The sequence below is a fragment of the Pieris napi genome, chromosome 16 (genome assembly GCF_905475465.1).
Source record: "Pieris napi chromosome 16, ilPieNapi1.2, whole genome shotgun sequence".
Classification (NCBI taxonomy): Eukaryota; Metazoa; Arthropoda; class Insecta; order Lepidoptera; family Pieridae; genus Pieris; species Pieris napi.
This window is the reverse complement of record NC_062249.1, coordinates 5,979,359-5,995,948: the sequence shown is the minus strand read 5'-3', so window position 1 is coordinate 5,995,948 and position 16,590 is coordinate 5,979,359. Positions and strand designations below refer to the sequence as shown.

The 16,590-nt window shown below is 35.3% G+C and overlaps 1 protein-coding gene across 4 annotated transcripts in view; it reads left to right on the top strand.

Moving 5' to 3' along the window:
- The window catches only part of LOC125057245, a 30,295-nt gene that overhangs the window by 7,540 nt on the left and 6,165 nt on the right, over positions 1–16,590 (top strand). The window contains exons 7-14 of one of the 4 annotated variants that reach the window (XM_047660822.1): positions 13–201; positions 807–905; positions 1,610–1,786; positions 2,303–2,553; positions 2,658–2,821; positions 2,960–12,144; positions 12,287–12,418; positions 12,784–12,897. In XM_047660822.1, the coding sequence (XP_047516778.1) occupies positions 13–201; positions 807–905; positions 1,610–1,786; positions 2,303–2,553; positions 2,658–2,821; positions 2,960–12,144; positions 12,287–12,391 (10,170 nt within the window). In that variant the 3' untranslated portion in view covers positions 12,392–12,418; positions 12,784–12,897. Of the gene's footprint in view, positions 1–12; positions 202–806; positions 906–1,609; positions 1,787–2,302; positions 2,554–2,657; positions 2,822–2,959; positions 15,946–16,031; positions 16,194–16,590 lie in introns of those variants that run through there. The other 3 variants (XM_047660819.1, XM_047660821.1, XM_047660820.1) reach the window with 3 other exon arrangements.

Genomic DNA, 16,590 nt, shown 5'->3' with positions numbered 1-16,590 from the left:
TATTCCTTTCAGGTGGTAATAACACGTTGTATGGTTGTACCTACATGTCGCGGGGCGGTTTTGCTGGCCCTATACGGATGTTCGCGCTCTATAGTACGACTGATGACAGAAGATCAGCTAGGCGCAGCAAGCGTCGCTCTAGCAGCACCGGCTGCCACAGCTCACCATTTACATACTATGGCCGCGGCTGTACACAAACAGGTATATATGTTTTAATTTAAAGTCTAATTAGTGTTTATTAATTAAAAATAAACAAATTAGTGTCGCTAAAACCTTTTTAGGTCTGGGCCTCAAACTTCTGAATCTGTTTCATGATCATATGTCAATCTAATAAGCAAGTAGGTGATCAGCCTCCTGTGCCTGACACAAGCCTAAGACTTTTTGGGTGTAAGGCAAGTTTCTTCACGACGTTTTCCTTCTCTGTTCGAGCGAATGTTTAATGCGCTCTTAGAAAGAAAGTCCATTGGTGCACAGCCGAGAATCGAACCTACGACCTCAGGGATGAGAATCGCACGCTGACGCCACTAGGCCAACACATTATTTACTTTAAATAGTAAATATTTATACACATTTTTTTAGAATTTCTAAATAATATTGTAGTAATTTCTCCTTTTACTATTTACTATAAATATTGTAATGTATATTCTAAATGCAGAGTTCCAAACGTATTAAAAATCTACATGATAAAAAAAATACTCTCCATAAGAGGCTAATGTAAAGTGTAAGCTACAATTCAAGTACAAAATTTCACACATAACAAGAAGTAAATATTAACCTTGAAACTAATAAGTTAATTCCAATTTCAGTTACAAGGTGAAAGGACCCAGTTCACGTGTCAGCTTTACGTTCGCGCCATCACCGCCGGCATGAATGAGCTGGAAAAACTTAAACTTGACAAAAATAAGGTGATTTACTCTCAAAGAACCCTAATGATGTCATAGCAATTGTTTGGAATTTGATACTTTAAAGATATACAACAAAATCAAATATAGAAAAATTTTAAGTTTTTGAAGTTTTGTTTTACTATACATTTATAATTATTTTACATAATTTTAAATTTAACCGACGTTTCGCGTGCTTTACAGCGTGCGTGGTGACTCAAGACAAAAGGTGTTGAATGTCAAAAAGTATCACAGCTGTAGAGAAAGTTGCCTTATCTGTATTTATTTCCCCGGAGTTGGTATCGACTAAAAGATGGAGGGTTTTGACAAAAATGGCTCACGGTGTCCTCTATTTCTATGACATAGACGACAACAAAAATCAGCAGTCTGTGAACACATACTAGATAGGCCTAATCACTACATACGCTTTGACCAACCGAATGTACTTGCGAAAGAAAAAAGATTGTGTGCTGTGATACTTTTTGACATCCAACATCTTTTGTCTTCAGTCACCGTGACCACGCACGCTGTAAAGCACGCGCAACGTCGGATAAATTGAAAATTATGTTAAATATTTGTACATTTATAATAATACATAACTTCAATCCGGTTAAAAAGTTTTTTTTTAATTGTATATACATACGTGCATCTTGATATATAGATAACTTCAAGTGTTTTTCTGTCTAAAAGTTATCTCAATAAAAGACAATACTAAATTCTCTTTACAGTCTGCTGAGGCGAGGTTTACGGAAAAGACTCTCTCAACTTGGTTCAAGAATCTCGGGACGCTGGTGTCCCAGAGCAGCCGGCTTAAGTATGAATGCGTATTGACCGCGTTCTCAGTACACCCCTCGCCTGGAATGTATGAGGAGGTCAAGAATGCCCCTCATTTGGAACCTATCAAGGTAAGAATTAGGTTTTGGTGTGGACATATGTTTATTTCTTATTGGTCATCTTTTACTATTGCAAAGTGATTAGCCCAAACAGTGATGTGCCAACTTTATAAATTTTACTGTGAAATTACATACAGTACTTCATTGAAAGAGGTTACAAGTTAATAATTGACATTCTTAAAAAATCCTTTAGTTAGGATTGTTCTTCTCATACCTCACTATTGGATACAATAAAAGTAATTCTTGAAAGGCCGGCAACGCACTTGCGGGCCTTCTGGCATTGTGAGTGTCCATGGGCGACGGTATCACTTAACATCAGGTGAGCCTCCTGCCCGTTGGCCTCCTATTACATTTAAAAAAAAATAATCTCTCGAAAATTAGGAAATATTTCCTTAATGGCTTAAGGCAAGATACTGCGATTAGGCTTTTTGCTTTTAAGGAATATCTTACCTCTACCTTAAATTCACTTGTTACTTAATAAGGGCCCGGCATATAAAAAATATATTTTAGATAATAAATCGTTTTCAGGACCTACAAGAACCAAATCGTGAGTCCACATCAGAGTTTGGGAGCTGGGCAACTGACAGTCGGACACAGACCAACTTTGTCAAGACCTCTGAGACCTTAAACATCAAGAAGACACAGAAACAAGCAAATGTGCTTTCAACTGCCATATTCTCTGAGGGAGAATCATTAGGGTTGGGATCAGAATTGTGCAACGATTTGGCAGTGCTACTCTCTGGGCCAAGAGTAAAAACTCTCACTTGGGACATGGAACGGTAGGCTCTGACCCTCTTACATAATTTGTATGATATCAAATATTTAACAAAATATTAGAAGTACATGTCATACGGTGGCCATTATATATCAATATATGTTTCAGGGAGGCACTTTTAGATAACTGCAGAACTTACATGAAGAAGACTGACTTTGGTACCCGGGCGCTGTCAACTGAACTCAAGTATCTCAACCTTGATCCACGTTCGTTCCAGCATCTGCCTGAAGAGGACGAAAATGAAGATGATATATATTACGGCATCGAAAAAGGTTTTCATAAGATAACTTAATTAACTATTATAAAGATATACATAATACTTTATTAAACATATTTTGATAGTTAATTGGTTATAATCAATTAAATTACAATCTTTACGGTAGTAATCAACAGTATTAATTGTTTCACAGGCTATGAGCACTTGGTTGAGTTACAAGATCCAATCACCGATACCATGCCACCTGAAATTTGGCAAAATGTATTTTATGAAAGTCCTTCGCAAAGTAGTGACGATTCTATTACAAAACGACCAAAAAAGGAAAGAAAAAAGAAGAAAAAAAAGATTGTGTCTAATTTAGCTGAAGATCCTCTTAAACTTGATAGTCATATTGATGCTATTACCTGCACGGAGACTCTTGACTTAAAGATAAGTCAAGAAGATAAAGACTGCAACGAAGATACTAATAAAGATTATAATGATGTCAAAGTAGAGCCAGAGATAACAACTAAAAGAGGCAAAAGAAGCGGAAAAAGGGAGAAGAAGTTAAAAGATACAGAAAATGATTTCTCAAATGACACAAGCAGGCATGAATCTAAAAAAGATATTGTCAAAAAAACTGCTTTACGAAAATTTCTGTCCATGAAGGTAGCTAGCAAAAATAGTGATCTCCGAAGACTAATTGCAAACACAGAAAGAATGATGTTTCCAACGCGAACTGCTGAAAGCAGAGATAAAATGTTGACTAGTAACACATCAGAGAAAGCTGATGTTGTAAGTAATATTCCTGAGAAATCTGAAGTTGTATTTGATGGCGTGTATTCTTTAGACGACATGAGTTTCCAAGAAACTCAAAACCAAGGAATAAGGTTGAAGGAAGAAACTATGAAAACTAACAGATTGTTAACGCAACCGATTACCACTGAAGATACAAAAGCAAAACAAAATGTAGCGTGTGAGGATTTGAAAAATGATATTAAAAAACTTCTAAGTTTTAGACGCAATAACATAAAAACGAATGCAGATCAAAAAGTATCTAGTATTAAACCAACAAGTGTAATAAAGTGTCCATCTGGACAAAACATCGGAAATGTAACGCGCTCGTCTAACGACAAAATCAATAACAATCTTCAAAACTGTAGCATGCCAATCTCTAATGCCCATACCGTCTCTAAATTACTCAATCCGCCTCTTAAAACCAACACAGCGACAAGTATTTACAAAACACCAGGCCAACAAGCCTATGAAGAATTTGTGAAGTCTTATGAAACAAATTTACGAAACACATCTCGGCCATCACAGTCATTTTCTTCTACGGGTGAGCGTCAGTTTCAAGAATTTCTTAAGAGATACAACACTGATTATTCATCTGCAAGTGAACCTATGCAATCCTTAAAATATAATAATCCATCGCATCATATTTTTGAAGAGAGTGGTTTAAAATATCAAATAACGGATAACATCTCCAACCGTGGTGTATCTCAATCTAACACTCCCTCTGCATCGAGAGACTTACATTCAACGATTGTGAATGAGCCTACGCAAAGACATTTTCAAGAATTCTTAAAAGAACTACAAGATACTATAAATCCAGCAACAACATCGAAACAAAAATTTGACATTAAACAAGCTAATGCAAGTGTTTGTCCCAAAATTATCAAGGTGCCTAAAAAGGCAGAAAATGTACCAAATACCTTTTCCCGTCTGAGTTATCTTCATAAAAGCAAGAATTTCGAAAGTAAGTTAAAACCTGAAGGAGAGAATAAGACACAAATAATACCTAATGTCGGTTGTAATCTAAACTCAATGTTACCACTTCACCTTCAACATAAAGGGCAAATACAATTAAGTAAAATTAGGAAAAAAAGCAATGTAACGGATTTGATTCTTCAAGGAAATGAAAAGGTAACAGATACATCAGTACCTCAGAACCACACAAACTTACTTCAGGCAGATGATTCGAATCTTATTAAAACTGGGTATAATGATAAGAGTTTTCTGAATGTTACGAAAGCGCAAACATCAGCCTCTACAATGTTGTCCGAGAAAGATCATACTGATCTATTACAGTTACTTAGGCAAAAAAGTAAACTTAATTGGTCGAATGCTGTATTAAATGCTTTACCGAAATCTTGCGTTGCCGATACAGTGGCACAACCAACGTCATGGGTGAATACTTCCAATATTAGCGCCATTCAAACAGCCAAAATGGAATCGGCTGTAGCACAAAACAAAAATGTTTACTGTCAAAACAATTATACAAAAAAAATAGGGTCATTGGTCGTTCAAAACCAGAACGTTCAAAATTCAGATCTTTCTGGTGAACCTAGAAAAAATAATGTAATAATAAAAACACCATACTCTGCAACAACCACCTATCAGTCAGTTCAATTAAAAAACAATGAACAAGAAATATGTAAATTACCAAATACGAGTTTGAATCATAATGGTGTTGAAACCAAATTGAACAATTTAGGTCAGAAAGCCCATAATGCGAAATCAAACTCATGTGGTGTAGTTGATTTATCTTTAGAGAAACCAAAAACTGATAACAAGTCAATCCAATTAATGAAAAATCAGAACAACAAGGCTCTAGATGTTAAAACAGATTACGGCTTACTAGTAAATGCTAAACCTCAACCTTGTGTAAAAGTAAATTCTGTGCCGAAGAAAAAATGTACAAGTTCTCGCAAAAGAAGCAAATCAAACCAAAATAAAAAATTCGATAAACCGGGTACAAGAAGCTGGGAAAGTGTTTTTAATGATCTTTTTAAACACAAAACTCCAAATCGCGGGCCTAATGCGCTTGAAATAGCACTTCAGAGAAACAATGTAGGTAAGGAGATTATGCCACAATTGACACAAAATAACACAGTTAAAGCAAATCGACTTATTGATTCACACATTAATAGTGATCCTAATCAAGGAAACCAAGTTAATAGCATAGACTTTAGTGCAGAAGTATGTAACACTTCAAAGGCACAGGAAAAATTTGAAAATAAGAACTTTGTAGAAATACATCCCGTAGAAAATGATCCATTTATATCTGGAATTCCGAATTCTGATTACGATTTATTGGATGAACTTATGGATGACGATTTACGTCAGGAAATTGGTGAATTATCTGACGATGACACGTATGGTCCTAATAGACCTTATACACAAACGGAGAAAGTTAATATTGGAACTTCAGGAAATTTAATGCAGAAACATGCTCCATCCCAAACAACTCAATTAAAATCCGAAACCATTGGAAAACAAAAGATAAATACTTTTAATAAATCAAAAAGCGTGACTCAAACGGAGAAAATTACTGTAGAAGAAAAACCAGTTTCGTCGCAAACATCTCACTTAAGAACAGAAACAGTTGAAAAACAAAAGATGTTTACCTTAACTAACCCAAAAGGCGTTACACAAACAGAGAATGTTAATATAGGAAATTCAACTACTTTAATAGAAAATCCCATTTTATCACCAACATCTCAATTAAAAGCTGAAACGATTGGAAAACAAAGAAAGATTCCTTTGAATATACCAAAAAGCGTGATTATTAATAGCAAACCAAAGTCAACTACAAACGCACTAAATAATCAACCCTGTATTATTTCAAATGACTTGATTACTACATCAAAAATTAACAAAGTTATAATTAAAAAAGAACATACAAATAACGAAAACTTAACTAACGTTAATTCGCAGTTAAAGACGGAATTTAACGATAGAGTTGTAACACATACTGATAAATGTAAAAAAATTACTACATCGACAACGGTGAAATCAAATAAACTTACATCATTATCACATAAAACTACTAGTTCAGCTGATTTATCCAAGGCTGATGCCTTGCAGTTAAAAACTTCGTCAATGGAGACGCCTCCGCCAATTTTGTCGACTTCTCACTCTTTAGATCAACCAACATATAAATCAACAAAATCTCATACAAACAGCTTGTTACAAGTTCCATCACCAGTTCTACAAGCAAATAATTTAAAAGATATGATTTGTAAACCAAATGTAATTACTGCCACGACTGAGAGTCATAATTCAGTACTGAAAAGTTCGGATTTCCTGTCAAAAACTCTTAAAACACTGCCTAGGATAGTTACAGCATCAGTTGAAGTACCAAAAAAATTGACTAATCCAAAGAATACAACCCTAATCGCCAAAAACACAGTAATTGTAACGACGACTACTGAAGTCCCAATATCACAAGACTTGGCATCACTAAAAGGAAATTTCGCACATCACCAGCCTCCTCCACTTCCAAAACAACCCTATTCTACAAATTCCTGTAAGCTTACTTATCCGACCGTATTAGGATCTACTGTCATCAAACCGGTCATTCCTAAGGAATTGAGCGTAGAAACGAGACTTGAAAAAAAAGAGGATTCGACGGTGAAACAAAATCAACTACTATTAAATAAAAGTGTAATTGTATCGCAGGCACAAGCTAAATCTACAAATGCGAATGTTAAAGGCAGCCGAGACAATCACTGTGGTAATATTTCACCATTAAATAACTGCTTAATCAATACTAGTCCAAAAGACAACTCGAACTTGATGACTATTAAGAAATTGTATAGACCTAATGACCAAGAAATATGTGAGGTGAACCAAAAATTATCCACAACTACAAAGGAAAACTGTGAAACATCTAATGTTTGTCACTTTACAAATCGTTTAAAATCTCAAAATGAAATTGAACGAATAATAAGAAAGCGATTGTTATTACTGAATAGACCAATTGAACAGTTCTCAGCCTTATCGCCAATTCCATTGCCCTACAAATCGTTGAATGATATAAAAACAGCGGAGACAAAAACACAAGAAAAAGAAATTAAAATCCAGGAGTTTGAAACGTCTTTAGATAATAATGCTGTAAGCGAATTGACATCTCCGTTTGTTATAAAAACTGTGGAAGAGGTAAAGAAAGGCGAAACTAAAACACAAATATTGAAACCTGAAGTTGCCGATACTTTTAGTGACGCGATTACATCATTAATCGAAAATACAACAGAACAAAAACCAATAATTGAAACGTCGACTATAAAATCAACTTTAGTTAAAGATTGTGTGAGTGATGTAAAAACACCGTGCGTCGAAAATAATAATTATCCCGAAACAAAATCAATCACAGTCAAAGATACTATTGGTGACGGTACCAAACAATTGGATGGAAATAACATAGACAGTTCAGTAACAAGTTTACAAAAATTGTCTAGTGGAAGTATATTTAAGGATATTGATAATAAAGAAACTACTTTAACATCTAGAACACCTGTAGATAGCACGACTTGTTGTAAAGAAAGAGTATGCAAAAATGAAAACGATACAACACTTTCAACGATATTAAAACCTTCAAATAATTTGGTTTCCAGAGATGAAGATTCTATTAGTTTTGTCGAATTGCCAAGAAAACCAAATGATGATCCTACAAAGCGTAAAATTAGAATAAAAGCTAATGGAACAACGCTAACAGCTACCATATGTGGTCATTTAGATGTTAACATCGATTCAATGTTTTCCGAGCCAGACATAAGAAATCTTGTGCTTCGAAATAGCATTACTAAAACGCCATGTACAATTAATGTTAAGCAGAGAACAATTACTGAGAATACAAAATCAGAAAAGAAAACTATTGTAAATACGATTTTATATCCACCTGATGTTACATCCGTGAAACCAGAGGTAATCGATCTTGTTTCTGAAGATGAATCTGAAGAAATAGATGAAGTGGTTTTTAAAACTGAATTTGGTGATTTTACGTCGAAATTTAGGGAAAATGACACATTTCTAAAACATCAAACCAAATTATCTCAAAAATGTACAGTTAATATTACAAGATGTGAATATTTGGAAAAAGTCATAGCTGATAAATCTTTTGGTCACTCTTTATCAAAAATATCAGATAAAGGCTATCAAAGAAACCAAAATGATACAGATGTTTTAGAAATAAATGATAGCTCAAATGATTCAATCATCGAAATTAGTAAACCCCGCTCTGAAGAGAGTATTTTAAAATCTAACTTAATTACTGATTTTGAAGTATTGAGAAGCTCAATTATAAAAGGCCTTAAGAACAATGAGTTAATTTTTTTAAATAAGAATGATATTATTAACGAAATCAATAAAATTAATAGTAAACAATCAAAACACGCTACTTGTAGTCGTAGTAGAAAAAAATGTAATGTACGAACACGCAGTATTATTAAGACAAAAAAAATTGAATTAAAGAAATGCTTTGTTCGGCTCATTAGATGTGATCATAATCACCAAAATTCGAACTTTGTACAATCCAAACACGACGAAGTAACAGCCTCATGTAAAACTGATTTGTCCAACCCTGTCAATAGCTGTACCCGAAGTAAAGAATTACAAGTGCCCTGTGACACAACAAGCATGTCACATAATAAGATAGAGCAGGAGAGCATTTTTAATGAAAAGAGCATTGGCAATTATGAACAAGAATTGTTAAATAAGAAATCAAATACTAACGGATCGAATGATAACATTTGTACAGATTTGATTGAAACACAAAGTATTTGTAATCATAACAGTTCTCTAACAATTGACCCTAATAGTTCTTTTCTGTCTAACAATTATAAAATGGCATCTAGCCAAATTGGGAAGACAATAAGAGAAACAGATAAACAACAACTTATTGATGAATCATGTGTCAGTGATGTCAAAGGTATTAACCCAAAGTGTTCTTCTGTTGAATCATTATTTACCAATGAATTACCTTCTGCTACATGTGATTTAAAGTTACTTTTAAATGTATCGAGTGCGAAACCTACCCAAAAAGGAGTAACTAATTTACCAAAGGAGTATGAGCTAAAAACTAATGAAACTACACATTGTTTTATAAAAGATTTGGTAGCTGAAAGTAAAGAAGCCCAAAAAGAAAACCCTGAAGTGGAAGCACAACCTATTATACTAAATAAAAAAGATCAAATCACTTCTAGTCCTATAATTTTTAGTGTTGTATCATCCCTAAACGAAGAGAAGTATCAGAAAGTGGAAAAGGAAATCACTGAATCTAAAAAAGTCTGTAAAGACACGCCAAATACTGTTACTACGTATGAGAAGGCTTTGAATTTTGACCTTAGTCTCAAAGAACAAAATTTTACCAATACCATAACGAACCAGGAATCGCTAATCGACGTCGAAAATAGACTAATACTTAATGAACCCAACATAAAAGACGATAAAAACATTGAAATACATTCAACCATTAAAGAACAATTTTTAAGTGACGAGTATTTGAGCAACAATGAAGAGCTAAATATCAATTTGAAACAAGAAAGGCTTTCGTTGCACACGGAATTACCTGTCTATGATATTGAGACGTTAAGTGACAATATTTCGACTTCAACGGAGTTAGACATAGATGAAAAAGACTATTTTGTTACACAAGTCCGATCCAGTGTTGCGCCAAAAATTTTAGTTGAAGAAAATCAATGGTTTCCATCCATTTCGGAATATCGTAGTCCATTTTCAGTTATTAAAGATCATACTGTGAATTTTGAACTGCTGCTTCCGCAGACTGGCTGCTGTGCAGAATGGTGCAAAACAAAACGATCTCTTAATATACAACACTGTGATTTTAATGTCGGTTATACAAATAATTTAATCAAACACAAGATAAATAATTACAACGGTTTAGTTGCAAGTGAAGATTTTAAAACTAACTTAAACAATTCTAGCCAAACCAGCATTACCGTTTGTGACACAGACTGGTTTCTAACAAAATCTTTGATTCATGATTATTCAAAACCTAATTCAATGTCACAAAGTTCGAGTACCTCTTACACTGAAAAAGCCTTACAAAAACAATGTAACAATACTCCTGTACTTAGTTTGGTAACGATAATGACAAATTACCTTGTCAATTCCGCCGTTATTGATATTTTGAGCCCAGTTATACCCAAATTATACAAATGTAACAGAAAAAGAAGAATGATTAATACAGATTCCACATCCGATAATATTTTGAAACATAAATTAGTATTAAAGAAATCAAAACTCATAAAACCCATGCAAAATTGCCCTATTTTTAAAAGCCGTGATATTGGCAAGATAAACCTGGAACATGTTAAATCTATGTCTGATACATCTGTTACTATAAACTCGAATATTATAGAGAACAAGCAACCTATAAAATGTGTTATAAATAATACTCCAATATTTGATAAGCTAAGTATAGAAGAGTTTATTCATAATGAGAAAATGATCTGTTCTAAATTTGACGCCAGCAATAGCGATTATGCTCACGAAAATGATCGTAATAAGGAATCACAAAAGAAATTAAATAAAATTGACAAAGCAAAACAAGGGTGCTATGTTAAAATGGAATATTTACCTCAAAGAAAAGAAATATCTTTCAAGTCAAATAACGATAGCGGCTTCAACCTTAAAAAATACAACGAAGTTAAGGTAGAAAAGCCAACGCTTTTAAACTTAAATGGGAAGTGCGCTAATGAGCCTTCTGATTTACCTAAAAAAAATATAACTTTATTATATAAACGGGATGATTCTGATCTCATTTTAGAGGGATCCGTATATAGAGACCCTGTAATTGGAACGTGTTATTTATTCCCCATACAGCCATCAATAAAGAATGATATTTCTGAAATTAAATCGATTGATAAAGAAATGAATGAGAGCAATTTCAATGTGTTGAAACCAAAAGTAACATACAGTAAACAAGGATTAATTACAAATCTATATTTAAAGACAAAAAGGAATCTTAAACGGAAAAATGACACATTAGATTACAAATATTCAAGCGTAAAGCGCTACCGAAAGGGAAAAAACATCAATGATCCAAAAACTCATCCATCTGCTATCAACAATTTTGCCTATGTTAAGGAGTTTAGGGAATTATTCAAATATTGGGAATCTATAAAATTTTCATTCTCACGGCCATTTCATAAAGAAAATTTGAACGTTAATGAGTTACACAAATGTTGGCCTGTTCCTTGTGCATTAAATTTATATACTGATGCGTCTGAAGATGATAATGCTGTATTTATTTATCACGATGAACCTCACTCTGAATATGACCCTCTGCGCCAATCATTAGCAGAAGAAATAGCTTCTGAAGGTTTTGTAAACGAATATAAATCAATTGAGATCAATGAAACTAATTTTAGTATGGGTTTTGGTGAGAGGTCCGACAGAGTCATTCAACAGTATGGAGATCAAAATACTCTTCAAGAAACTTCGGCTGCGGCTCTGTCGGACGTAAAACCTCAGCCGTTTTCAGGATCCGAGTATTCTAATATTAAATTAATGAATAGTGTGAAGTTTCAAACACATGAAGACGATATTGAAGTAACTAATCGTTTTCTTAATTATATAAAACAAAAAAACAAGGTACGATCATTTTTTAAACAAACTAATGTTGAATTAAATCTTGAATGGATGTCAAGTAACATCAAAGAAAATGGCAAAGGGTGCAAGCAATATTCTGATGGTTTAAATCTCTTAGAGGTTCATAATTTTGATTTTTTCACAGTACCTTCTATTGAAACCATTGTGCAAGTTGTTCAAGTTGGACAGTTACCTGTCAGCGCTGCAGCACAAAATCCAGTTACTTGTGATCCTCGGGTTACTCAAGTAACTGATGCGAGTCCGCCTCAGTGTTCAGGTGAAAACAGCCCGCGAGACGGCTCGCAACCATCTGTGAAAACTGAATATACTGAATTAACTACTGCTGATTTAAGTATACCCCTAGTTAAAGAATATGAAAGGCAAAATAATCAGGCGATAAGTTTACTTTCTCAAGCCGAAAACAATAAATTAACGTTTTCAGACGAAAATATACCAATAGAAAAAGAAGTCAATTCCATCGTGAAAATTGAAATTGCAGAGGAAAGTTTAGAGAATGAAGAAGAAATTGACAATGAAGATAGTGAACTCCAAGAGATAATTAGCCAACACACTAATAACAGAGAGTTTTGTTTTACAAACAATTCCAGTACGGTCACCGAATCAGATGTTTTATCTTTTCAGAATTTAAATGACACCGAACCATTCTTGCAAAATGAGGAGCGCAATGAAAAGACTAATCAAATTGCACATGCTATGTCTGCGGCAGGTATAACAACAAGCTCTGAACAATTGCTTAGAAATGAATCCCAAGCAATAGATAGTGCGAGACGCGAAAAGATAAATGAAGAAACATCGAGCATTTCTTTGACTTCAAGTACTAATTACTCTAAAGCAACTTCAATTAATGCTATATCTTTGCAACAAGCATTAGCTCAAATATTACCTCCTCCATTGAATAGAACAAATACTTCTGATAATAGCCAACCAACTTCCAATCAAGTTCTTCATTTAGTTCAAGGAAAAAATTCTAATTCAGTGAATCAACTAACATTAATGGATAATACCCAACAATCTGTTCTAAATGCATCCAATTCCACACCGGTATTGCATTTAGTTCAAAATAAAGGACAAGCTAATAGTAATAATAACACGGGACATCCGACGAATTCATTTAATGGCTTACCCTTAGTGGATAGCAACAATATACAACAAGGTAGCAGTCAACTTCTTCACATTGTGAATACCAGTGGTCAGAAAACAAATAACACGGGCCAACTTCTTAAAAGAGTTAACCTTTTGACTAATTTAGGCAATGTTCAAAGTGGTAATGAACAAAAAATGGTTCAATTTGTTTGTAAATCAGCAGATGGTAAATCGATACAGCTAAATGCGCCTCATCAAAGAAGTATGGTTTTACGAATTCAACCCATCGAGTCGCCTAATGTTCAAAATACAAAGCCAGTAGAAAGCCATAATGATGTAAATTCGAATGGAAATGCAACAAACGTCAATGAAAATACAAATAGCCAACAAGAAATTAAGTCTAGATCTGTTTATGAAGAAAATTATGCTAAGTTCATACAAAACTCCGGCAAATCAACTGTAACTGAAAAGAGTACAAGTCTACCCAAGTTTAATCAAGCCTTTGGAAAACAAGTATTTCAAGATGAAAACCAAAAAGTATCTAATACTGAAAATCACTCACATTTGGCTGCAGTTAATTCTTCTAACGAAGTGCAGGAATGTCAAAATGAAAACTCCATAAGCTTAGACCAGATAGGGCATTTAAGTAATCCACCTTTATTGCTACGGAAGGCCACCCCCCAATCGACAACGCAAACGCAATCAACTCAAAGCTTGGTCACGCAATTGAAACAAACCATTACGCCCATGAACTTACAAACAATGCACGGTGGTGTAATTTACACGAGACAAATCCCTGTAAATATCGGAGGTGGACAAACGATTAACTTAATTACAGTTCCTAGCACAGAACTTTTAGATGATTCTAATCAAAAACAGCATAACAATTCGTCAGATGTTGAGCCTTCTATTATAAAAATAGTGTCCCAAAATTCGACTCCGAATTCCGAAGTGACACCAGATGAAAGTAGGAATCAAGCAACTAATGATACTTCTAATCACCAACCCCAGCCTGTTTTAACACAGATGCGAATAAAATTGCCGATGCTAAGCAAACCATCACAAATGGTTTCAGGTGCAAGAGTGGTCCGCCCTTCTTTCTTCCAAATTCAGCGTAATGTCATAGGAGGTGCAAACCAGCCTGTATATCAACAATTAGTTTTAACGGCAGCTCCTCAACTAGGACAGCAAACAATAAGACTACCTCAATCTCAAACCAACAGGCTTATTAAAATTCCAGCTGAGAATCAAACCACGTCAGAGTCACAAATGAGTTCTTCCACCTTGGAACAACTTCGGGAATTTGATATGGTTCTTGAACAAGTTAAAGAAAGAAGTACGGTTCAGCCCAACCAACCGAGTAGTAGTAACGCCTTTAATAAGGTACACACATCTTCTACTGAAACAAAAGACACTTCCTCACATAGTACATCTTCTACAGAGTCTACCCATCAAGTTCTTTATACTATTGGCAATAATTCATCTTTTAACGTTGCCTACGTTAATCGCAAAGCTACAGCTAACCCGCCTACCGTGACTACGTATGTGAGATCGCCCGATTCTTCAAATGCTAACGACTCTCCTTCGTCATCCACGCCGACTCAAGTATCACATACTGTAACTACTGAATCACAGCAATCTAATGAACTATCGTCATCGCAGAATCAACTCAAAGTTTCGAAGATAAGTTCTAAATCTAAATCCAGACCTAAACCTACCCCGAATCCATCAAGTTCTGTTAAAATTAATACAGTTCCGCCTAAACCTTCAACTCAAAAGCCATTTGAAGATGAACAAACGACACAAAGGATTCTGTATATTTTAGCAGAATACAAAGAGCAAGTTGAAAATTCACCTGATAAAGATAAACCGGCACCGCGACGACGATCGAATCCGCCATCGAACCCCGGTTCTTCAAAGAGGAAGAAAAGTTCAAGTAGTTCTCGTCGTCCAGGTACACGTGACATGAGTCCTGTTCACGGAGAAGACACATGTAGAACTATGGGGTCAGAAGATAGCAGCTGTGGTACTTCGCAGGGTGACTGTACTGAAAATTGCCTTGATAGTCATTCTCCTCAGGACAGCCCTCGAAAAGTGGTTAGGAAATTGTCCTTTGAGCCAGAAACTCCTGCAGCGCAGCCGCGTCCCCAACCACAACGTAATGTCATAGTAGCCGACGGCCAGACAATTACTGTTGCACGTAATAACACCGGTAAACCTACAACAGCAGTGTTAATGCCAGCAAATTACATATTACCCGTTTCAATGGTTAAAAGTGGTCAGCAGATTGCCATTGTTACCAATCGTGGACCTAAAATACTTACTGTCGGTGGAGGAGAGGGGGGTGGAAATACTGTTTTACTACAACGTCTTATCGGGCCGGGATTGAAGCCGGTGTTAACTAGGCCTGGAGTCCGCCACGTACGTTTACCTGCAGCCGCTCTTCAAAATCTACAAGCCTTTACCCTCGGCTCTACGGCCGGTCAGCAGGCCGACGGCTCCGCTTCGGTAGTACATCCTAATCCACCTGAGTTAATCGACACTAGGGCCACGTCTTCTCCATGGGCGGAACGAGAAAGCCAAGATCCAAAACCAGAGAAACAATCGAGTCCGGGAAGTACAGAACCGTGGAATCTGGCATCTCATGACTACTCGTACGAGGAAATCGTGAGATCCGACAACATGGATAGAACAGTTCTTGTAAGTATTTTCATTTATATTAATATTTATAGCAGTAATTGCGACAAATAAAATTTTTGAGTGTGACCGACATTTTGCAACTTCAGGACGCGATCCCAGACAGATACAGCCCCGAAATGGAGGCGCAAAGGATATTTGATAAGATGTTCGACATTGACTCCAAAAAGTCTTATATTTCTCAAGACGATTCACCTCGGTGCGGTTACGATATCGATGCGTCCGATTGCGACGATAAGCCATTTCACCAGGTGAACGTATCGTAGTCCTGACGCAGTCCCTTCAACAATTAGAAGCCTCTAGTAGACCTGCACGCCTCAATTTATTTTGTCAGCTTCTCTCGTTGCGTGTATGGTTTAACCGATTTATATGGATGCGACATTTCTGCTAATCCTAAACGAACGTCATCAAAAATGCTCTCTTTGCTTTGAAATACATATAAATCTACTTAAGAATTATTATTATTAAATAAATAAGGTATTTTTTTCTGCAGGCCATCTTAATCCTTCAACGTAATCATACGTATTTTACATAGTAATTTTGACTACCATAAGCATATTTAACTCTAAGCAATGACTTTTAAATAAAAACGATAATCTTTCAAACGCTTTACTTAGTCTAATAAGGCATATAGCAGAATTGTCGCTC